At 44.1% G+C, this 25,438-nt stretch overlaps 1 protein-coding gene across 1 annotated transcript in view; it reads left to right on the top strand.

Annotated features, from left to right (window-relative positions):
- The window catches only part of LOC142022802 (cathepsin E-B-like), a 38,339-nt gene extending 14,053 nt beyond the window's left edge, over positions 1 to 24,286 (top strand). Inside the window, exons 2-9 of the mRNA XM_075013034.1 lie at positions 3,819 to 3,996; positions 8,289 to 8,406; positions 10,650 to 10,768; positions 13,362 to 13,561; positions 15,305 to 15,427; positions 16,418 to 16,562; positions 21,817 to 21,915; positions 22,020 to 24,286. Of these exons, the coding sequence (XP_074869135.1) occupies positions 3,991 to 3,996; positions 8,289 to 8,406; positions 10,650 to 10,768; positions 13,362 to 13,561; positions 15,305 to 15,427; positions 16,418 to 16,562; positions 21,817 to 21,915; positions 22,020 to 22,199 (990 nt within the window). The 5' untranslated portion in view covers positions 3,819 to 3,990 and the 3' untranslated portion in view covers positions 22,200 to 24,286. The remainder of the gene's footprint in view (positions 1 to 3,818; positions 3,997 to 8,288; positions 8,407 to 10,649; positions 10,769 to 13,361; positions 13,562 to 15,304; positions 15,428 to 16,417; positions 16,563 to 21,816; positions 21,916 to 22,019) is intronic.
- The last annotated feature ends 1,152 nt before the right edge of the window (positions 24,287 to 25,438 follow it).

Below are 25,438 nucleotides of genomic sequence, written 5' to 3'. Positions count from 1 at the left end.
AAGAACAGATCTTGCATGTCAAAGTTGATCTCTCATGCTTTGAGACGGGTTCTTTATGTTATTCAGCTGTGCCTTTTGTTTTTCTTCAAGAATAGGCTGAAGAATATCAGCATTTTCATCAACCCAGTCTTTGTTAGAGAATTTACGTGTTCCAAAGGCAGATTTGGCACATTTGTGTATTGCAGCTCTCACGTTTCATCAACAGTTTGTCCATCAGGTTTGTGTTCCATTTTGTGAGTGAAATTATCTTCAAAGACAGAGCATTTCAGAGCATCTCTGGTATTGAGGATATTGATTTTTGGCTTACTGCATTCCTTTGTTATATTGAGTTTCTTTGGGATGATTTTCACTCTGCTGCTGATCAAGTAGTGATCAGTGTCACAATCTGTGCTGTGATACGTGCATGTAAATTTGAGTACATTGAGATGTTCCCTGAATACCAGTACAAGGTCAAGTTGATGCCAGTGAACGGATCTGTGGTGGCACCATGAAAGCTTGTGACACTCTTTCAAGCTGAAGTATTAGTGATGCAGAGCTGATTCTGAGAGCTGAATTCGAGGAACCTTTGACCATTTTTGTTAATTTTCCCAATACCAGGATGACTGAGGCAGATGGGCCAGGACTGATGGTTGTGTCCAACTCTTGCATTGAATTTGCCAAGGATGTACAGTTGTTTGCCAACTGGAAAGGCGTTGATAACTTTCTGAAGATTATAATAAAAGCAGTCTTTGTCTTCAGTGCATGACACCAATGTGGGTACATAAGCACTGACGATGTTGACATATCCTGACTTGGTGCAGAGCATCCGATTCAGCTGTGGGCATATTGATAGATTTCAGCAGATGGTTTGGAACAGCAAATCCAGCTCCGTAGAGGCAGCATTCCTCTGAACTCAAGCCCTTCCAGAAGAAAGTGTAGTTGGTTTCTTTCACTGACCCAGCATCTGCATGTCAATATTCAGTTTGTGTAGCTGTTGATCTGTGACTGCTTTGTGTATTGAGTCCATGTTTGTAAGGTCATGGGCAGATTCAAGTCCCGAACACATGGTCTGCACATCCCAGCTACCAAGCTGGAGGCAAGTAGATTTATTATTTCATTTTATGGCAGGTACGTCATTTACATCAACTTTTCGATTTTTGGTCTAATCCCGTGCACCCAATGAGGCTTGAGGCGGGCAGTAGCTGATCAGTGGAGCGCAATGACTCCTCACACTAATGAAAGTGACCCGAGGTGTCCGCCTGGTTGCCATTGGAGGAGGGCTTCTAACCCATAACTGCCACTTCCCATACTGTTTCCACGCCATCAGCAAAGATGAAGTGTCCTCTCCATTTGGCACCCTCTCACACACTGCATTGCCTGGGCTAGTGTTTGGAGCAAGTGAGTTGCCTGGGCGGCACCATACCCCTCTCAGTCTCCCCAGTTGAAGTCAAGTGAAAGACCGAAGTCAGTGTGTTTGGAACTGAGGTGACTGCAAGGAGATGCTGGAAAGCAGGTTTGATGAATCCTCCCTGCTAACCGCCTTAGGGTCTCCACTCCAGATTTTCTGCCTGGCTTTACTCCAGTAGACTTTGGATCTCTTGAACCCACCCACAAGGCAGTGAGGAATTTTCTGACAGGGTTGTCTTCTCTGGGGTGACATAAGGAGTCATGCTCCCTTGGATGCCAGTGACCAAGTCATACGCCTTTTGAATGTTAGAACATAGATCGGCCCAAGACTTGTTCACATGCACCATTTGGACTAACCAAAAATAATCCAGGGACCCACTATCACTCTTAAGACCAATATCTGCTCTAAAGTACTTCTGTCTTTCCCAAACCCTGCTTGCTCGGCTGCTAGATGTTCTTCTCTCTGTGATCTCAGTCTCTCCATCAGTCTCGTCATCAGCAGCTTGCCTAGATGACTTGTTAGGGTAATCGTTCTCTAGTTCTTGCACGCCAATGCACTTCCTTTCTTATTCATAAAGCTGTAAACCTGGAGTGAGGCAAACACATCACATTTATTTTCATCACACCTTTCATTTTTTAAAAAAGGTAAGCTTGTAGCCTTTTCAGTTTTGGAGAAAAGCTTAAAAACATGAGACATAAAGGATCAAAAGCCAGAAGGTAACTGCAGAGAATGCCAAATGTATTATTTTAAGGATCTTGTAAGTTTTTTAGTCAATATCATGACTTTGAGGATGTCTGACCTAGGACTGTGTATGTTTGGGGTTGGCAGTACAGATGAGGGTTTGTTTTAAATGGGATACCATAAAACTACCAAATACTTTTTGATAGATAAGTGACCATTTCCACCTGCATATGCAGTAATATTTTTATGTTTGTTGACATATTAAGAGTGTAGAAAATGATTTACTACAACTGTACCATGTATCCAAACATCCTTACCTTTATTATTTCATTTCTTATAGCTCTCCAAAGGTGGATTTTTTTTTTGTATGTAAATTTAATTGCAGGCTGGTATCAGCCTGTTTCTTAGCTTGTTTTGAATTAGGAAAGTGTGAAAAATACATTTTTGCCACCTTCTAACCACATTCTTTTGAACAAGGTTACAGCAAAAACTAGCAGATATTTAAGAGTTAGACTTAATGTAGTTCACCCTGAGGGGTATGCACTTTCTAATATTCTTTTCAGAGGAAAGATTCAAAACAAAACAAGTTACACATAACTGAAATACCATTTCTGATCATTCTCAGTAGGCATCTGCTCATATCTTGATGACTACACTTTCTCTGTTTGATCCATTCTGAGGCCTCAAGCATAGATGGGGGGCTTCTGTCTTCAGGATGTACATAGGAAAAAATACAAATGAAAAATTATAAATGTTTTGTTTCACATACAGCAAAATTTCAAAAACTGCTTCGGGAATGTGTCACAGGAACTATTTGTTATATTAGTTATGCATGTCACAATCTGTTTTGACTGATGACTTTCTTTGGGTGACAGTCCATGTATTGTATTTACAACATAGGTCTCACAATAAAAGTACATAGAGCTTAATTTTAGACCGTGCACTTTTCTTCAGTTGTTAGGTGGGGGTAACTTGTCATAACACACTTCATCACCCATGTGTTATCCCTATGCAGCAAGGTCCATGTAAAAAACTAAGCTAAACTACATCCTACTTAACTATCTTAGTCACTGCAGAAATACCTGTACCTGATGCTGACGTTCCAGGTTCTTTGTATATAGAGGTAGCCAGAAAATTCCTTAGCATGTTTTGTGTTTTATGTTCTCTCTCTCTTGCTCTCCCAGAACATGAGCTGAATTTTGCACACGCGCACAAACACACACACACACACACAATTTTTATATATATAAAATGTATCTTTTCTTAAAGACCGTGCCTTTGCTCAATGTAGTTTAATATCTTCAGTAGCTGTCAATATTTACACAAACCAATGGTTTGTCCTGGAACACACTAATAAGAGCTCTGCCAAACCCCTAACCTCCTGTAATTGATTGACCTGGCTAACAGCCCTTTGTTGTCCAATGAAGTATAAAAGACAGTATGAAGTATATAAATGTCATATTGATCCTCAACCACCTGAAACCATGAGAGTGCCGTTAGTGGCTCTGGTTTATATTCCATTCATCTTAGCCATGGAAAGGTAAGAATGCATTTCAGGTATCATAAAACGTCCTTATAGTGCATTTTGTTCTCTGCTGATTTCCTGCAACAATCTCTCTGTGTTACTGGAAAAGCTGATTTTATTTTTCAAATAGAAAACAAACAAACAAAAAAATCCCAAAAAACAGCATTTGAATGACATAGAAAGGAAATCCAATTGCAATGACTTGTATTTCCTTTGTTTCCTTAGGATCCCTTTAGTTCGATTTAAGTCTATCCAGACACAACTTCGAGAAAAGGGAGAACTGAAGGAGTTTTGGAAAGATCATCAGCCTGACATTTTTGCTCGAAGATATCTGCATTGCTTCCCTTCAGATATTTTTCTATCAGCTGGATCTACGGCAGAAAGGCTGTATGATTACATGAATGTGAGTACGTTCCTGTGTAATGAAACTGGAAGGGTTATTTAATGTACTGAAGACAGGTTTTGTTCAGCACACTAGTTCTGTTCTGCTGGATCCAGTTTTGGAAATTGAGCTTAATTGTGTATCTGTTTAAACTAGATTTTTTGCATCTTTATAAATGAGCTTGCCAGTTTGCAAAAGACAGATCAAGTATCGTAAGTAAAATTAGGAAAACATGGGACCTATTTAGAATATTCCTCTAGCATGGCTGTTCAATGAGTCACATGAAGCCTCTATTACAGTCGCTGGGGCTCACATCTAGGTGGGAGGCCCAGCAACATAGATCAGGAATCTGCTTTTTGACAGTCCTGTTTGAACATGTGAGATCACAAATAAATTCCTGTAAAAATCTGTGTTAATCAGGACCTGTAGGTAAAGCGGAATAGAGTTTTTGCAATTGTTATTTATAGTGCCCAAAGTGCAAGGGGCGCTTCAGAGATAAAAATGTCAGGCCTGCCTGACCCCTGAAGAATTTTCCATCTAAACAGATCTCAGATATGAAGGACTGGGGTTGGGTGGGATATTATGTCACATTTGTGATTTGAGCTCATCAACACGAGATGTATTGGTTTAGAATTTTGTTGGGTTTTCTAATTAATTGGTTATTTGTTAACATTTATCAAAGAAGAGGACAAGGTAATACAGGATTCTTGGAGGAGATTGTATTTGTACGCAAGAAGGTAGAGGTGTGGCAGATTGGGTCAGTGAGGGGGTTCCAGCATAGAGGGACACAAAGAAAAAGGCCCAGAGGTGAACATGATGGGTTAAACCCAACTCCTTTTAGAACTAGAGCTGGTAAAATTTTTCAAAGTTAGCATTTCTGAAAATGTTTTTGACTGTTTGAATTTGGACAAAAAATGTCCTGAAAATTTTTGTTGGGAATACTTTGTTATTTTCTTTTAAACTAGCATTTGACCTCGTCAAAAAACCCAACCACAAAAGTAGAAAATGTCTGTGAAACCTTTGACTTGTCCTTTGACCAGCTCTACTTAGTACCAGTCAGTAACACTTGCAGCCTAGCTTGAAGAAAGCGTAGGTCGTGACCAGAGTAGCTATGAGTTGAGTGCTGCCCTGAGGGAAGACGGCCAGAGTACTGTGTATCTTCTGAAGAAAGAGATATCTCCCTGAGGAGGGCCCTTTCCTGGCAGGAGATGAAGTAGAAATAGGGGTGGCCTTGAGGAAAGTCCTGCTTGGGCTGAAGGTGGATAGGTGGAATGGAGATCACCCTGTGAATTGCTCAATCTTTTTCTGGCATATTACAGTTTTAAGAATGGAAATGATCAATTATTTCGTTTTCTTTCAAGTGAAAATGCATGAGTCGACCATTCCAAACTCCCCTTATGACGGGCCTTTTGACTAGGAGCACAACTGAGCAGATTCTAGCTATGATCCAGCTCTCCCCCAGCTAGACAGCCCCAGAGGTGGTGCTTACTCATTGGGTGTCTATACCATGAATATTTTTGCTCCTTCCCACGTAATAAAAAGTGAACAGGGGGCTCTGTTGAACTGCTGGGGCCCTAAGTGATTTTTTAGTCTGCTTATGCCTAGCACCAGCTCCGAACAGGCACTGCCCTAAAATGAACATCATATATCCCACACACTCCTACACCCACTGAAACTGGATTTGCTCCAATCCCTCAGACAGAGACAAATATCTACAAGACCTTAGTGCCTAGCTGTATACAATGGATCGTGTAGTGTCCCCCTGGATGGAAGCTGGAGGCATGTAGGTAAGCATAACAGTTGGTGGGTTTCCAGTATAGGGTGGTGTTTATGTGACCATGGACACACAGTAACAGATTTAATAGTAGCAGTCCTACAACAAAAAGTCTTCGTAAACCAACTCCAAAGAGAAACTGCAGCGCTGCAATTCATTTGCAAATTTGACACCATCAACCAAGGACTGAACAGAGACTGGGAGTGGTCGGCCAATTACAAAAGCAGTTTCTCCGCTCTTGAAGTGCACACCTCCACATTAGCTACTGATAATGGGCCACATCCTCCCTGACTGAACTGACCTGATTTCTCCTCTCTTGATGTTCACAACTCCACATTAACTGCTGATAATGGGCCACATTCTCTGTGATGGAACAGACCTCCTCAGCTCTGGCACTCCTCTTGACTGAGGCTTCCTCTTTAAGCCCTCCTCTGGAACCCCCCACTCATGCATCTTATGAAGTGGGTTTTTGCCCACAAAAGCTTATGCTCCTAAACGTCTGTTAGTCTATAAGGAGCTACAGGACTTCTTGCTGCACTAATATAACAATTCCCTAAACAATAGCATTCTTGATTTTGCTTCCACGGTGTTAACTCTCGAGCATTTTGTGAAGATATGAGGGCTGGAAAACCCGCTGCTAGTCGGAATGATTTATATGCTTGCTATGTTATTTATAAGCGGAGGAAGAACATAACTTAAACCAAGCTTCGCTGCTTATGAATTATGATCCCTGTACCCAGGCCTGACAACAGAGGAGGAGATGCAAGGGGGCAGTTGTCCCAGGGACTGGAGTTTCAAAGGGACCTGGAGCTCCAGACGATGCGACTTTGGCAACGGCAGCGGCATGAGCTCTGAGCACCTTTGAAATGTCAAAGCAGTCCTGCCGCGCCACTGCTGTGTGGCTCTGAAGGGATAGGGTCAGGGGGGTGCTGTTATCTAAAAGACTCAAGGGGCTGTCTGCCCTTTGCCCTGCCTCTTCTGGGGAACAGAGCCAGGCTCCCTCCCACCTTGCCCCACGGCCCATGGTGGCTCTTGGCCCCACTGCCTGTGCCTCTCCAGCTTTGCATGCAGCTGGATCTAGCATCAAAGCACCGCAAGGGAGCCTGAGATGAGCACACTTTCAGTTTCGTAGCATACAATAAATAAACACCACTGTGATCCAGGTAGGACTGTGACATACATCTGACAAACTGGGTCTTTGCCCATGAAAGCTTACGCCCCCCAAAAATCTGTTAGGCTATAAGGTGCCACAGGACTGCTCATTGTTTTTGTTGTATCTAAAGTTATGGATCATACTGCAAAGGGATTTTCAGTTATAAACATACAGGGAATAACATGCTTCACACTAATAACACCCTAGTTAATCGAATCTCCAAATGTTGCATGTTTTTCCATTTAACCATATTATTTACTATTATTCATACACTATAGGGGCCTTACAGAAAGTGATGTAAAGCTCAGGTCCTGCTCTGAGGAGCTTACAGTACAATTTTATAGATGATGCAATAAGGCGACAAACAACAGTGGGAGAGGACAAGGGTGACAGTAATAAATAAAACCCTGCAGTGATTAGTTGCAGCACATGCTCAACTGGGTGTTCTAGTATATGTAACTCATGTTGCAGTGTTTACTGACTTGTCCAATTTAGAATGCAAGTTCTTGGGGGCTGAGCCCATGTTCTGTTCAGTGCTAGGCATATTGATATAAATTAATATATTCATAATAAATGTGCACATATTTTCCTCCATACAGAATATTTTGGCACTGGATTGGCTTTTCTTTCTTTATCGGATGCCAGAAATGCCTATTCCTAAAAATAGGTCTCCTAAGGCTGCCCTACTATTCCATAGGCAGATATGGGCACTAAACACTGAGAGCTGCTAAGTGACTTCAGAGTTCGCATGTACAAGATTATCTCCATCTGCCTTCTATGCAAAGAGCCATCTACATTTTCGATATCTGTTTTGCGGGGTACATCACGTGGAATCTTAAACAGAGACTAAATTTAATCAGCTTGTTTTAACTGACTTTTTACTACTGACTGGAATATATGAAAACAAAAACTATAGCTGTGTGCCCCAGTGAGGTGATGGTTGCATTGCCAGTTTAATAAATAATCAGAGCTTTCTAAAATCAGTAGGGCTACAATTTGCATTACCTATTAGAAGAAATCTCCCAGATCCTCCTGTTGCCTTCAATAGGAATTTTTGCTGAATATACTGCAGGACTTTTGCCTATCATCTGTGAGAATTCAAGGCTTGATTTTGCTTCTGTTTAAGTTAATGGAAAAACTCCAGGATTGACTTCTTCCTCTTGAAGCCTTTAAAAGCTTTGCTACATTCCAAAATCTGTCTTAAGTGGCCACTCATGGGACCAGAAAGGATTTGTTGCTTGGCAGAGGCAGCTTTTAATTAAATGTCAAGTGAAATTGGATTAGAAACACTTAGTGTATTTTAAATTGTACCTTTGTCTGTTTTAACTTCAAGGATAGTCTGCACTGAGATAGCGCTAAGCTGACTGAGTATATTTTTTTCCCCAGGCCCAATATTATGGGGTGGTAAGTATTGGCACCCCACCTCAGAAATTTACAGTGGTGTTCGACACAGGATCATCCAATTTTTGGGTCCCTTCAGCTTATTGCATCAGCGAAGCCTGCCGTAAGAGATATTATGTTTCTTTGTGCTTCTAATGCTTTACTTAACCTATTAAAGCAGTGCCCCTGCAATGAAGGCACTTTGTGGGGCAATGTGTTTAACAGAAAAACCAAACACATTTCTTGAGTGTTCAGTAGCATCTCACATACCATCCCTTCACACCCCTCTTTTACAACAGTTACCCTGAGACACGCACCTGCAATCTCCCATAACATACAGGTTAATTCCAGTTTTGCACGCTCTGGAATTTGTCATTGCTAGTTAGAAACAACAGGGATGAGAGACGCGAAGTGGGAGGTGTCAGGGTTAGCTCATTTTCATTATACTGGTGAGGTGGGTAAAAAAAAAGGAGCCAACAGGCGTCTGTGTTGCTTATCTCAGAATTAGCTGCTGAGCTACACTAATGTATCCATTATACTCCACACAAACTACCTTGTAGTGGAAAAGCCTGAAAAACAGCATTCAACTTTGTCCTGCCAGAGACATCGGAGACAGGAAGGGACAGAGAGAAAATCTCAGAGTGAACTACTGGAATCTAAAGGCAATAAGTGTGCTTGTTAGAGAGAAATAAATGGGGTCATTTTTGAATAGTATTGTATTTAGGGGCACAAGCATCTGGATAATATTCGTTACCTCAGATATGGATCTCAGTCAGACTGGAATAGCTGACTGCGTCCATCTCTCAATAGGTCTGGGAGCTCTCTGGGATGGTGCGATCTTCTAGGAGAAGGTTTTTTTCTCACAATTTTTTTTCCCATTCCTGACATCTTCAGATGGCAACCAGCACATGCAGTTGTCCCTGCTACCAAAGCGGACGGGGGAGGAGGTATTACATACACAGTCTTATTTACCTCCATCACAGGGCAAAGTGCTCTCAGTACTTATGAGCATGATATCCAAAGCCTCGGGGTCTTTTCCTGGGGTGGGTGTCTTCTCTGTGTTGCGCAGCAGTGGAAGTGTGAAGGCTCCTACTCCACTGCAGCTGCTGCTGTGATGATTGTTTGTTTGACTCTGAGTTTGAAAGATGTCTCAGAGCTCACTGAGCTGAAGGAAAATTTGAAAGGCTGGGTGGCAGGAATATACAGAATTTGCTGCACGTTTCCTAAAGAAACAAGGATGTGGAGAGCAAAAGCAACAGTGGGCAAGAGAGCTCAGTGGTTTGAGCATTGGCCTACTAAATGCAGGGCTGTGAGTTCAGCACCTGAAGGAGCCATTTATGGATCTCTGACAAATAATTTTATTTTTTTAAGAAGGGGAGGATGGTGCTTGGTCCTGCCAAGAGAGCAGGGGACTGGACTCGACGACCTCCCAAGGTTCCTTCAAGCTCTATGAGATGTGTATCTCCATATATAATTAAGATCCTGCCCTCTCAGTGTGTCAGGAACATGGCATGTGAGGTTTGTGCTGTCATTGGGTTACTAGAATTAAAATAGTCCTCCTGTGCCTCACCAGACATACAGCTGCTGATTGACAGTCAAATAGTATGAAAAATCTAACACAAAAGGAACACATGAAAGATAAAAAACTGGGGAAAACTAGAGTCTTTTCTATTTAAAATGTGATAGTTAAGTTTATTTTGATGCAGAAAGAAAATCAATCACTGAGATATTTTCAGAACATGGAGAAAACTGCAGGACTTATGAGATGTAGGGACTCTTGGGCTTGTCTACACTACTACCTTCCTTCAAAGGCAGGATGGTAAGTAGGGTGTTGGGAATTTACTAATGAAGTGCTGCACTGCATACGCAGCACTTCATTGAGCAAATTCCACCCCCCCCACCCCCGTGGCAACTTTGAAGTTTTAAACTTCAAAGTACTGGCACGTGTCTTGCCACGGCTCACCTGCTGGTACTTGGAAGTGCCAGGGCAAAATTTCGAGGAGTGAGGGGACTTTGAAGTTGCCCCGGCACTTCGAAGTACCGGTGGGTGAGCCGCGGCTAGATGTGTGATGGTACTTTGAAGTTTAAAACTTTGAAGTTCCCGCGTGGGGGGTGGTGGAATTTGCTTAATGAAGTGCGGCCTGTGCACCACAGCACTTCATTAGTAAACTCCCAACACCCTAATTACCATCCTTCCTTCGAAGGAAGGTGGTAGTGTAGACAAGCCCCTTGACTGCTTCCCTTCATGGATTATTTTGCTTCTCTAAACAATGTGTTTTGTTTGCCTATCAGCGAGGCCTGTGTCTCAGAAATTTACAGTTCTGACAACCCTGTCTTCAGTATTAAGGCTGAGGTTTATCTTCACAGGGATACATGAAAAATTCAAATCATTTCTATCCCTCTCCTATGAGCACGGAGGGCAGCCCTTTTCTCTTCAGTATGGGACCGGGCAGCTGCTAGGCATTGCTGGCAAAGAGACACTGAGGGTGAGTGAAACCCTAACATCACCATAAGCATCACCCTTCCTACTGGTTGTTGATGGGTTTCCAGCTGGTTAAGATGTTGGTATTTGTAACCTTGGGTGGGCTGGACTTCACTGCCCTTCTCCATTGCCTAAAAAAAGCCCCACTCCCACTGCCATATGGTACTGAAGACCCAGAGTTTAGTCTGTGAGGAATTTCAGCAAGGACTGCCCAGTGTCAGCCTCCCTACAGTTAAGTTCCAAAAGAAACTAAAAAAATAACTTTAATTAAACAACTGTATAAAAATCTTATGAAGAAACAAATCATCTAACTCTTCCAACAGAACACAGCTATTTCATAACCCAGAGACCACGTCCATAGTTACAATTTTGTAGGTAGTCCATCGTGTCTGATGAAGACGTCTTGAGCTTGCACAGACTCATCGATTGTGGACTTGCATGTGGCTGAGGAGTCCAAGCTTTGAACAGCAGGGGCGTTCACCATCGGGGTGAGGGAAATGTCCTGGCTCTGTTGGTATGGCTGCTGCTGTGGCTTTCTTCCTCTCACAAGCATCAATGAGGCGTACGCGTCGCTGCTCTTCAAAGCTGTCATACGCGTGTCATACGAGAGCTAGTTAGATAGTTACAATAAACGTCAGTAAAAAGAAAACTAATTGTAAAATTTGAACAGTTCAGTCCACACCAACACCCTAAGGAAAGACTGAGAGCTCCCAAAACCTTAGATTGAGCTCACCAAAGCCTCAGTTTGTGCTTCTGATCTTCAAATCTGCACCCGACGCTGAGTCTGAACCATCTCTTCACTTGCTTGTAGGGAATCCTCAGCTGAAGTCCAGGCAGCCTCTTCCTCTGCTGTAGATCACTGCTAGGCAGTCAGCTCACTGATTATACTAGTCAGTGAACTCAGAAGTGAACAGGCTTAAAGACACCCTATAGCAAAAAAATACAATCCCTCCGCCCGCTTCGGAGAATAACAAACTAGAAAGGGCTTTTTCCCCATCACTACATTTACGGAGAAGCTGAAGAACCATACTGAAAAAAGTAACCAAACCAGTTTGGCTAACGTCACAACAGCCTTTGAGGCAGACAGTTAGCACAGGAGAAGGTGCTTTCCCTCCCAGGTTCTCCTTGTTCTAAGTAGCATTGCCCATGATCCCTGGTAGCGGGTTAACAACCTGCTGCAAAGTGCAGCAGAGTGAGGAACAACAGTCTGCTCTCTGCCCCGGCTCATCTTCCCAGCTCACACAGGCCTTCGACACATACCTGCCCTGCCTCCTTGCTCATGAAATCTGACCCCACGCTACTGGATGCAACTCCAGAAACTTCTGAGTCGAGTGGTAAATCTGCCCGGCAACAGTAATACTCAACTCACTCTTACCGCCTTCCCAAAGGGGTCTCTGGAAGAGATAGCGCCCTATTAGTGCATGGGTTACATATTGACCTACGAAGCCCTGACTAGTTTGAGGCCTGCCTTAGGAGGGGAGAGAGCTGCTTAGTCATGTCACATTGCCGCTGAAGCTATCAGTGTAGATGCTTGAGCTGGAGTCCCTTGGAGAGGTGGGGTGGGAAGCAGAGCGCTGTCAGCTCAGAGGTTTCTGCCAGGAACGTGGCCTTCAAAAGTTCCTCCTTTCTGGTCCAAAACAGCACAAATCTGCCGCCTTGAGCACGGCTGATCTCTGCCGAGGCTGGTGTTGCTTGGGTTTGAGTGGAGCTTTGATTCTGGAGTGAGGAGCACGCTGCTAGTGGGAGCTGACTGGCTGTCTTGTTGGTTTCTGGCATGGCTGCGTGGACCAGTGGTGGGCAACTCGAGGGCTGCATGCATCTCACGGGGGCTCCTCCCTTGGCTGCGCCCCTCCCCGCCTCTTGTGCACTGAGGCACCAGAGCCCCGTACTTCTTCCACCTGCCCCCTCCCTCCCGGCACTTTCGGAGGAGCCGCAAGTCACCTGACTCGGTCTCCACCCCTGCTCCTCCCTCTCCCTTCCAGAACTGGAATTTCATAAATCACTTCATCCTCCCGCCTCCGTCGCTCACTCTCCCGCCCTCCCCCTCGCTTGCACTGGGCTGGAGAGGGGGTTGGGATGTGCAGGCCTGCTGATGGCAGTGGGGGGAATGGCAGCAGTTCCCCTGGGTCCCTTTGAACTACTGAGGGTGGGGGCAGCACTAGGCCCCACCCTTTCTGGACCCCTCTGGGGCTGCAGAGCTGGGCCCCACTCCTCCCTTGCCCTGGGACGCTAGGCAGAGCATGGTTGCCTCCAGCACTGTGGCAATATGGCATACATTGAAACATGCAACATGCATTCCTGGTCTCTGTCTCCTGTTTAGAAGGCGTATGGATTGACGAAAAGTAGAGCAGGCAGTTTGCACCTTGCCTGTCCCCTTTGCCCCTCAGTGGTTTTCTGGCATGCATTTATGAACAGACTATGTCTTCCACGCATGATGTGTGCAAATAGTAATACATCTGGCACGATTACCTGAAAGTTCAGCACTTTGCAATTGTGCAAACTAATACTACTAAAACCTGTGTCTGTAAAATGCGACTATTTCATGTAATCGAGTCTGTCTTTGCTTTTCATGTGCTCTTTTTTATAATAACAAACAGATCAGCAACATTTCCATCCATGGGCAGGACTTTGGAGAGTCCATTTTTGAGCCAGGCATGACTTTTGCTCTGGCACACTTTGACGGAGTGCTGGGTTTAGGATACCCGTCCTTAGCAGTTGGCAATGCTCTTCCAGTATTTGACAGTATAATCAAACAACGCCTGGTAGAGGAGCCGGTGTTTTCCTTCCACTTGAACAGGTCGGTTTTAAACAAAGAATAAAGGGATAGTGTCCAAGGAAGTGTGTTTCTTTTAACTGTAGATTAAGATAACCATCTATTTGTATATTTTTCATTTCTAAAAAAAGATGTTTTCAGGAGTATGTCTAGAGACATAGATGCCAGTGGGGCAGCATCGTAACTAAATTCGTACAGTAAAATTCTTTTAAAACAGCATGTCCGGCACCAGACAGGTGCCTGATTACCAAATTTCCAGACTATTGGAAGTCACCACACTGCGTTCCTGAGGTTTCACCACCCTCATGCTCCTCCACCTTCACCACCCGCACATGCCCTGGTTCCAACCCCCACACGCCCCAGCCCAACTCCAGCCCCCCAACCCCCCTGCAGCTCTAACCCACCCCAGGCTTAACCCCCATCCCCCTCCCATGGCCCCAACCCCCCCATCCAACTCCCCCAACTTATGCGACCAACGCAGCCCTCGCGTATCTCAGGGAACTACTGTAAGACAGACCAACAAATTTTACTGGCTTATCTCTGTCAATGGGACTATTTTTGCCAGATGTCAGACCCTCAGGATTTCCTAATCATCAGAGGCTGGGTTAAAGGAATTTTACTGTATTTAGAAAAATGATATTAAACATATCTTTAATGTAAATCCTCATGGCTACATCTACACGGTGTGCTGCTGCCAGCAGGGTCATGCAAATGAGGGCAGTTGACAATGCAAATGGCTCATTTTTTTCAGGCTGTTGACAAGGAGGGGGTTTGGTCGACAGAATCCCATCTACACAGATTGTTTTGTGACAACAGAAGCCTCTGCCGGGACAGAGATTTCACATGACTGTGCAAATGAGGTGTGCGACTATGCAAATGAGTGGCCATTTGCATTGCTGAGTGCCCTGATTTGCATGACCCTGCCGGCAGCAGTGTGCCACATAGACGTAGCCTATATGATACAGTACATATGTATGCAAAACAAAAATCTGGCTTCTGAAAAGGGTATAGTAATCTGGACAGGTTGAGTGGCCCTTGTTTCAACACCTCAGATTACTTTAAGACCATGTTTCTCAATTGGTGGTACCATTGGGGCTATGTGAAAGAAGTCTGGGGGTATAATTTTTTTTGAAAAAGGGGCACTTTATAAAAGGTTGAGAAACACTGTAATTTAGCCTCAGTTACACAAAGGGTAACTCCATCTCAATCATCAGAGAGGTAGCCGTGTTAGTCTGTAGCTTCGAGAACAAGAAAAAGTCTTGCGGCACCTTATAGACCAACAGATATTTTGGAGCATCAGCTTTCGTGGGCAAAGACCCGCTTCATCAGATGCATGAGTCTGCATGACTCATGCATCTGATGAAGCGGGTCTTTGCCCTCGAAAGCTTATGCTCCAAAATATCTGTTGGTCTATAAGGTGCCGCAAGACTTTTTCTTGTTCTCCATCTCAGTCAGTAGATTTACCTTGGATTCATAAGGGGGCAAGCCAGACCAGAAGCTGGTTTAAGGTATTTGCTTCTAATCTCACTCCTAAACCCTCTGCAACCGCTAACGGTGTTTGTAAGGGGTTTTGACTAGTCTCTGATTTGGGGCCATCTCTCAATGTAATTATGAAATCAGAAGGGTTAGACTCACATTGTACAATATGCATTTGAAACCGATATGAAACAGTTGGAACTGAAAGCTAATTTCTCCCTCCCCAAGCCTAATATCCTGCTTAAATGTCACATCATTCCATTTACATATTTATTTGTTTTACAATTTTAGAGGAGACGACGCTGAACACGGCGGTGAATTAATATTGGGAGGTATAGACCATTCCCTCTACAAAGGTTCAATTCACTGGGTTCCAGTTACCGTGAAAAGCTACTGGCAAATTCATGTTAACAAGTATGTATGCCTAAAAATCTGATGAGACTGCCTGTTTTTGCAGCCCTGTTCAATTCCCAGGAAATTTGTGGCACAATGGCCACCCTGGATATAGTGCCTCCCAAAAAGTGTGCTTCTGGGGAAGATGTGATGCTAATTTGTTTGTCCAGTGCTTTGGTAATATTTCTGGTAGCACTAATTTGGTGGCTGATACTTGGACGAATTTCCTTTATTACCAGGTCACTATAAGGCCCTAAGGGGGATCGGTGGGGATTTTAGGAATCTTTACCATAGACCAACCAACTCTGTGGCTGCTCCAGGGCTGGCGCACTCATGGGGGGGAAAAGAATTCGGTGCTTAGCACCCACCAGCAATTTCTAGCCCCCCCCGGTCAGCATGTTCCCCTACCCCCATGTCTTCTGCACACTGGAAGCCCCTCCAGTTGGTGCCTCCCCCCAGCACTTCCTGTCCACTGCAATCAGCGGTTCTATGGTGTGCAGGAAGTGGCGGGGAGGGGCAGAGCAAGAGCAGAGTGCCCTGGGGGGGAGGTGACAGACAAGAAGGGGCAGAGCTGGAGTGGGAAGAGGCAGGGTGGGGGCTCAGAGGAAGGCAGACAGTGGGGATTGGGTGGAGAAAGGGGGCGTGGAGGTTTGGGAGAGGAGGCGGAGTGGGCTCTTTTGCCCTGGTTTTCTGTGAACACTCTCCTTCTTTCAGAGTCAGGACATCTTAAAAATCAGTACAAATTTTGACCCAGATGCGTGTATTTTAAGTGACAGCATAGCCTTGCTCTTAGGCTATGTCTAGATTCAAAGGTTTTGTTGACAAAACAGCTGTTTTGTCGGTGGAACCCGCAGAGCGTCCAGATTGCCAATCACATTCTGTCGACTGAAGGTTTGTTGCAAGGTATCTTCCAGCACAAACTTCTGCTGACAAATCCCTGTGAGCTAGACATTGCCTAAGTGTATCTGCACTCTGTTTAAAGTGTATGTGCTTTGTTTTTCCCACATGCAGTGTGAAGATCCAGGGACGAGTTGCACTTTGCACCCATGGTTGTGAAGCCATTGTTGATTCAGGCACTTCTCTTATTACTGGCCCCTCTTTACAAATAAGACGACTACATGCATATATCGGGGCCAGTCCAACACGAACTGGAGAGGTAAAAAACAAAGAGTGGGGAAAACTAGTGATTTGATACTAATGTTGATTTGAAGGGGGAAAGGAAAAAGAGATAAAATGATCAAAATTAGGCACACAGTGGGGATTCAGACGAAAGATTTCTGCTTGAACAGACTGATATCAGGGCAACATATTTGATTTATATTGTTTCTTATCTTTCCCCACCACCACTTTCCAAGATATCTCTCCCCTCCCTCATTAATGACACATATGGATCTAGGAGAAGGAAATATTTAAGGAAATGTTCTGTTCAGGTTCCTCAAATGATCATGGCATCACAGGACAGATCTGTTAGACTGTAAAACATGAGACAATTGTCTTTCCAAGGTCAGATGGCATGACTGTTAACTCTTCAAAGTCCAGAGCAGTTGCAGGCTGAATGTTGGTCGTCATTAGGAAATTAAGATCTGCTGTCAAGAGAGCAATTGATTCAGCAATAGAGTGGATTAAGAATGATTGGGCTTGTCCCTAATAACCTTCCGTTATAGGCTTTTGGAGGAGGGACTGATCACACCAGTTGTGTGAAAAAATACCATGGGCTCCCAAATCAGTCCTTCAGCTGCTAATCAAATGCTTGTGTGCAAAAACCAGATGCTCATCCTCCTGAGGATGTTTGGCCAGCAGCCTGCCTTGCACAGAAGTTCAAATGTAGCACAGACAGGGATCAGTGTGACAATGTACCTAGCAGAGGAGTAGATGGAGATGACACTGATGATGCTTTGAGGAATAAATATTTTCAAGGCAACTTCCCTAGGGATTACCAAAGGTCAATTTTTTGTGTTAAAGTATAATTTTAAAAGAATTGATTGTGTGCACACGCACACACAAATTGCTCTAGGTTTGTCAGACATGGTACCATTATGCTGGGGGAGAGGGGAAAGGGCTTTTGAAATATAACCATCTTGAACCTTTTCCAATGACCTTATACAGGTTAAACCTCTCTAATCCAGCACTCTCTCATCCAGCAACATCTGTACTCCAGTATGCTTTTAGTTAGCCAGATGACCACTTATCACGGGTATGGCCAAGTTTCCCGTGGTCCCATAAAGTTTGTTTACAGCCACCAGTCCTGGCTCTTAGTGTTCTGTGCTGTTATTGAGCTGTAATTTATCCCTACATGCCTTCTAACATCCCAGTAAGCAGCAGAGGAGTTGGTAATGTGCTAGCAGCTAGACAATACTGACCTCCTGTGAGCTGGCAAATTCTCTCATCCAGCACTGGTCAGGTCCTGAGGATGCCAGACTAGAGAGGTTCAGCCTGCATTATCAAAATTTCCTCCAACCGGAGGAGCTGGAGCTCTGAGGCGGGGGAGTTGGGTCAGGGAATCTCCTATACCACAGTGCAGAGTGTGACACCGTTGATATTATGATTGTGTAGATGTTATAAAGCAAATGATGCTCCCTTTCTTTCTGGTCACTAATTTGTCCACAGAATGAGATCTTACTGCAGTGTGTTTCCAGAGTAATGCTGAGCTGTTGTGCACAGTGTATATGAAAACACTGCCACCTGGAGGTATATTATAGATAGAATACAATGCCAACAAATTGATTATAGCACATAACACTAGTACTACCCCTCCCTAGAGACGGTGTCACTTACTTTTATTGAGGTGTTACTGCTGACCTTTGGCTGATGTGTTGATTTAGTTACTGCATTTCCCCAACGTCAGCACCTCAAGTAAGGCAAACACATGGAATTCTTCCTCACTTTAGAATGATCTTCATGAAAGTTGATGCTGATACAAAACCACACTTTCAAGCAACATTAAGATGGCACAGTGTAACAGTGCCTGAAAATCAGGCAATGTCAAACATAATGTGGAAAGCACAGGTTTAACTCAGCCCTCCGTTATGATATAGGCCCTGATTCACAATTACATTACTGCAGTTTTAATCATGCAGTGTAAGGCCAGGGATGTCCAACGTATTGAGCTCTGCTAAGCCAGTTTTGTTTCCAATATTAGAAACAAATATGTGCATAAGATTATATGTGATCACATTAGATACAGACTTTATTGTGATTCACTTATTTAAAGAGGCAATATTAAGATTTTTCTTTTAAACTTGGTGGTATTAAGGCAAAATAAATAAACAAAGGTATGAGATGGAGGCTCTGTCACCCAAACTTCATAAGCTTTTTTTCATTTTAATAAGTGGGGTATAATTTTAAACACTATTAAAACAAAATATATAGTCAGGGTGCAATTCCTGTTTCAAAATAGCCTGGGCATTACACTGTGTATAATTATTTTGTGGATACCACAGACAGACTGAAAAATAAGGGGCCACATGCAGTCTGGCATGAATCTTTGTAAATGCTACTGGCTTCAGTAGGTTTTGTAACCTTTTATACCACAGACAAAGTCATTTTAGACACCTTTGTTGTTTAAATGGAGCTACATTATGGCTCAAGCTGGGTAAAATATTTCAGCCAAAAATCTTTTCCAGAAAAATAAATCACATTCAGCCATACCGGAAGGTTTTGCTAATTTGTATTGGCTTTGCTAAATGGTTCCTATTTGGAGAAGAGAATTCTAAAACTGTCAAAATGAAGCATTTTGCCTTTTTTAGGATTGAAATGACTTTCTGTCTTGAAATCGCCTTCACTTTTATTTTTTTAAATCAAAGACATTGAAAAATTGAAATGAAACATTTTGAGTCAAATTAAATGTTTTGTTTGACTCCAAACATATTTTTTAGATTTTTTTATTCACTAAAAAGGGTGGTTGAATGGACAGGGAACTAAAAAATCTATTACTTGCCCAGCGCTAATTTATTATCCTCACATCCCACAATGCATTATCTTAGCTCTATTCTTTGCAACTCTATTACATGTCTGTTTCACAGGATGCACGCAAGGGACACACAAAATACTTGGGGAATATATTTAATAAACTTGATTAAAAAAAGAAATCCCTCCTTTTTTAAAACACTAAACCTAACCACTACATTTCACAACACAGCGCCCGTAGAGGATACTGGACCATTTAAGAGTACGCTGTAAAGGTCTTTTCAGTTTTTTTTTTAAATGACTGGAGCGACTGGAAAGTCAAATATATGAATAGAACAAAATAGGAACAACAAAACAAACCCTGCCTCTCCTACGGTTACTGCGAATGTGTGTAATAGCAATGAATGGGCATTCCAGATTGTGATCTGTCAGTTGTTCTTGGCGTTCCATTTGAGTGTAGTATACTATAGCACTCAATATGCCTCATGGACCATCTGGATGGGTTCCCTTTGTCTGAAACTGTGATGCTTCTGTATGGTACAGGGAAAGATTGTGGCGGTAAGCCATATCCTGTGGCAGTTCGGAAGAGAGACATTGCATTGAAGGACCATGCCTGCGTTAGGCTTCTGGGAGTCATCATCATCACCATCATCAATAACTGTGGGCTCAGCGCCCATTGGCATCTGATGCCTCTCTTGCTATTTCCTTCCAGCTTTCCCTGTCCAGTGCAGAGTGGCTTAGTTTCTGTACACTAGCTCCGCACCAATCTACTACATCATCTATCCATTCTCTGTGGGGTCTGTCTCTCCTATTCGAACCGTCCATGATGCCGAATACCAGGCATCATGCGTTGTTCATTCTGCAAATATGCCCAAATAGTTGTAGCTTCTGTTTTATAACCTTCTGCAGCAGGTTCTCTTTCAGCTGTATCTTCCTATATAATTCCTCATTGGTGACCTTCTGTATCCATCCTTTTCTCAGAATCTTTCTATAACAACTCCTTTCGAACGCCAATACTCTTCTTTTCAAATCTTTTTCAAATCTTCTTTTCAAATCTTTCATTATCACCCATGTCTCACATCTGAACAACATGCTGCTGAATCCACACATTTTCAAGACTCTTAACTTTGTTCCTAAGTTAATCGCTTTGCTTTTCCAGATCTTATCCATCACCTTCAAACTTGCTCTTGCTTTTGCTATTCTAGTCACTATTTCCTTCTTATAGTCTTGATCATGCTTTATGTTGGTCCCCAGATATGTGAACTTCTCTACATTTTCTAGTTCCATACCATCAACACTGACCTTCCTTCCTCTTTCCTTATCTCCAAATACCATTGTTTTTGTTTTATCGATGTTCATAATCAGCCTGTACCACTTCCCTTCTTTGGTTAGCACCTGCACTGTTTTTGCTAGCTTCTCCTCATCATCTTCAATGATAACTATATCATCCATGAACCTCAATTCTTTTCCCGTGTACAGATATCCCTTCTATCTCTTCCTTGATCTTGTTCATTGCTCTCTCCAGATGTGCGATGAAGCTACTTGGAGATATTGGATCTCTTCGTCTCATACCTCTACTTGTTTTAAACCAACTTCCCAATTCCCCACTTGTTCTCACCGCTGCATCTGCATTGTCATTGATATCCTTCAACAACCGTATCAGTCTGCTATCCACTCGGTATGACTCCAACATCACGCGCAAGTCGCTTTCTGATCTATACGGTCAAATGCCTTTGAAAATTGATGGAGCATGTATATGTTCTTGTTCTTTTGTTGAGCTTTCTCTGCTGTCAGTCTTAGTGCCAATATCTGCTGTATGTTACTTCTATCTTTTCTGAACCCTGCTTGCTCATCTGCTACATGCTCTTCTATCTGCGATCTTAATCTCTCAGTATCATCATCAGCACCTTACCTAGATGACTCGTTAAGGCAATTGTTCTGTAGTTCTTGCACTCCAGTGTACTTCCTTTCTTGGGTATTGTCACTAGCACAGATCTTGTCCATTCTTTAGGCGCCTTCCCTTCTTTCCATGCTATATTACATAGTCGGTGTATTTCCTGAATCATGTGCTTCTGGGAGCGCCCATTACAAAAGGCAATGAACACTCATGCTTGAACTTGGCTTGCTTTCCAGTGTGGATGGAGGAGGGGGCATGCCCTCAGACCGTCCTCCTCCCCCATTTTGGGCATCATTAGTATTGCTGTCAGCTCTAGATTCTGTTGCTCTTTGTGGGGCTGGGAGTCTGAGAAGTCTGTGTTTAACTCTGTATTAACTCAAAGAACAGGAGGCCTCCTTATACCAGCTCACCACTTGCACTGCTACTCAGGGTGCAATACCATGTATATTGTGACTGTTACGGATAAAGAAACAAATGACAACCCCTAAGCAGACTGCAGAGGGTGGTGTTCTGGTTGGTAGGTTGATTCATAGGGTGATAGATTATAATTTTGAATAAAAAGGCAATGTAAAAACAATCCCAAGTGAACCAATGTGCTGTGTTATAGTTTGTTGTAGACTGCAGGAGACTGTCAAGTTTGCCACATATAAGTTTCACCATTGGACACAGGGAATACATGTTAACAGCAAAAGATTATATAATAAAGGTATGTCTATAAATCCTACCAAATTATGAGACATTCATCTGGTATTCTACCAACTTATGGGACAATAAATGTAATTCTACATGAAGATGTGTTTTTAATTTCAGGAAACCACAGACGATAAACCCTTATGCATCAGCGGCTTTCAGGCTCTTGACATTCTCACTCATTCTGGCGAGCTGTGGATTTTAGGAGATGTGTTCATGTCTGTGTTTTACTGTGTTTTTGACCGTGGAAATGATAGAGTGGGATTTGCAAAAAATGCTCACAGGCGGGAGCATTACTGAGATCATCAGTTCTGCCTTAAATACATATTCTTACATGGATACGAGCTGAACCGGAACTAAAACCTGGATCTGAATATTGCTCCCCCCAAAAAAATTCACCCAGGTCTAGGGTGTGTTTGAAATTCAATTCTGAATCCAAATTTTGCAGCTTGTTCCCTGTTTCAGGCATTTGCATCGGAGACATTTATTTCGACGCCAGTGCTTGAGAGCCCAAAAATCCTAGGAAGAGCTGTGTCAAAAATACCTGCTAAATGTTTAAACAACTTGCCCGTAGGATTTGCACTGAGGTGGGAGGGCAAATGTGCTTGGGTGAAGACAGCTAAAGAATGTTAAGATGATTGTGTATCAGTTGCAATAATGGGAACCTAATCCGAGTAGCTTTTGTAGTTCTCTTCCCTGGCTTGCCCGTTTCAGCCTTCTATTTTCCGACTAAATGTTTTTTCTTGTTATTACTACAGTAGACTCTCTCATATCTGGCATTCTATCATCCGGAACTCTCAAATAACCAGCATTTTAATCATTAGTACATTTTAGTTCCATTTTCCATAAGTAGATTATAGTGAAAGGACATATAAATAAATACAGCAAATACAGTATAAGGTTACAGCATATAGTACTGCTGTTGTTGGTAAATGAAGTACTCTGAATACCTCTGTTTGTTTCTTAATAGTTAATCTTGTCTTTCTTTGGTGTTAAACATCACTAGGTGTTCCTCTCCGTTATCCAGAATGTCTGAATATCCAGCAACCTTCCTGTCCCAGGGCTGGTGGATATGAAAGAGTTTACTGCAGTCACTTTTGTTTACCTCATTCTTTGCCGTGGTTTGCTCCACCTTTTCGCCCTCTCTCTGATTACTAGCTAGAGGTGAAACTAAGCCAGTGCACTGCTCCAGTGAGAAGAAGCCGGCCAGCAGGGGCATTTGGCTGCAGGAAGAGCTGTGGTACGCAGCCAGCCAGGCTCCCTGGCGTCCCCCACCAGTCTGGGACTGCCCAAACCCCGCCCCTTTAGATTCATACAAGGACTCTGCTTGCTGTTCCGCTTCCCGCCAGGCAATGAGAACCTAGCACAAAGCATGTGTGCATGCCACTCTCCTGGCTGGGCACTGGAGGGGGCAGAGGAGTGCATGACCCATGCTATGAGCTTCCCTCTTGCTCCTGGAACATGATGAACGGGAAGGACAAGCAGCTCAAGGCACAAATCTTGGGTGTGGGGAGGGGCTTCAGCCCTTCCCTGCAATTCCCCCACCCACACATACCCAACCTCCTGTCCGGAGCCCCTCCTCATAAATCCCAGCCCTGACTCCTACACCCCCTCATGCACCCAGCCCCCTGCCTGAGACCCCCAGGCTCCTGCCCTGTCTCCTGCTCCTCCCACTCCCTACCCTGAGCCCCGCCACCCCCGACACTCACCACAGCTTCCCGCCCTGAGACACCCCCCTCCCACTCCATCCCACCCTTAACCTTCTTACAATTCCTGTCATACCGCAACCTCCCCACCTCCTGCCTTAGCACCCCGCCACACCCAGTCACCTGGGAGTTGGTACAACACTACCTGCAAGAAATTTGTCACATTCACGTCTGTTACTATCATCACTTAAATGCTATTTCTTGTTTCCTATTGATTCTCTCTGCTCTGTTTTCCCCCTAATGATACCCTCTCTTTTTCTCAACTTATTTGGTTAGTGTTCGACAATTACTGGGCCCTCAGTCAGTCAGTTAGTGCCTGACTCCTCCACAACTTGGTGGATTCAAGAGCTCCGACTGGCATCCACTTGCAGGGCAAGCAATTGGACGGTGAAGCTCGCATTGCACAGTCGTTGCAATGACACGAAAGCATCACCTCGTTCCTTGAAAGACACAAGAGTAGGACTCCACTGTAGCTCTAGGGCTGGTCCTCATTGTGAGAGAACTTATCAGCTGCAGTTCTGACTGAGAGGCAAAAGAGTTTTGAGCTGCCGGTAGCTAAGTTGTCCTCTGTTGTGTAGGTGATTGAACAATAGAAAACTTATTTGATTTTTACCTATTTGAGTATTCATCTCCTTCGTTAAATCTGATTGTGCCTATTGACATATAAATGAATAAAAGACGATCAGGAAAAGCTGATTGGAGGTGCTTTTTTAATTTCATTTTACATTTTTTCCAATGGAAAATCAGTGAATAAGGGCCATGGTCCACACGGAGCTATGCAGAACTTGTGCTGCTGTTTGTGATGTAGAAGGAATGGCCCCTGGCTGCAAGGTAGGGAAAGGGGGAAAGGAAATAAATGAAAACATGGAAGGAAAAATCCCAATGACACGAAAAGGGAGAGGAGGAAAGTGCACAAACAAGCAATGTGCTACAAATGGTCCTTCCTCTCCCCCAAGGGCCAGGGAATGGCCATCTGTGGCAGTGCCACATGTCAGGACATTGCTGGGACTGATCAGGACTCTGTGTGGGCAGGTGGTAGGGAGGAACAGCTGTTGTAGGTAGCATAAAGCTCACGCAAGCAAAACATCCTCGGCCCCAAGGAGCAGAGCAAGCATTACATACATCCTTCAGGTTTTCTTCTGCTTGCAGTGTATGTCCAGGAAATCTTGGTGACTTTAGTTACCCTGATATGCAACCTAGCTATTGGGTCTAGAGGACAAAGTACTGTGAAGGGCTGATTTATGTGGGTCCTAAACGTGCTCTGACTCCCACTTGCACAGGAAGCAGGTAGTAGGACACTGCATTCTTTTTCTAGGCTGACACCTGACGTGGCCAGGATGGCTTCTCTGAGGTTCCTGCTGCACCCATTTGTATCACACCCTGGGTGGGCAGCGTGCTGCAGGGAGGCGGCAGGGCCACTGCAATCTGAGGTGGATTAAGAGGTACTGGGGAACGGAGCCATCCCATTTAGAGGATGAGGTGGGGGTGGCTGCCCCAGGCCCTGCACTTTTCGGTGAGGCAGGCACGGGGTAGTGGCAGCGGCAGCAGCAGGGGATTGCCTCCCCTCAGTCCTCTCCCGCTTCACTCGCTGTGCGGGCAGCGTGGCAGCCAGCCTGCTCCATTTTGCTCTGCTGTTCCCTCCCGGCCCAATGGACCGTGGGACGTGGTCTCCGCTGCCCAGCGTGGTGGAGCATAGCAGGATGCGGCTTGTGCTGCATGGTGAGTACAGGGGGGCAGGGCCAAGAGGAGGCGATTCCCTGCTGCTGCCACCACCCACCACCATGCCCTTCCCCAGGTAATCCCCAGGCCCCGGTGCCTGTGGGGGCGGGGGAG

The sequence above is a fragment of the Carettochelys insculpta genome, chromosome 1, assembly GCF_033958435.1.
Source record: "Carettochelys insculpta isolate YL-2023 chromosome 1, ASM3395843v1, whole genome shotgun sequence".
NCBI lineage: Eukaryota > Metazoa > Chordata > Testudines > Carettochelyidae > Carettochelys > Carettochelys insculpta.
Note: the sequence above shows the minus strand (reverse complement) of the source record. Positions and strands in the feature narration are given on the sequence as shown.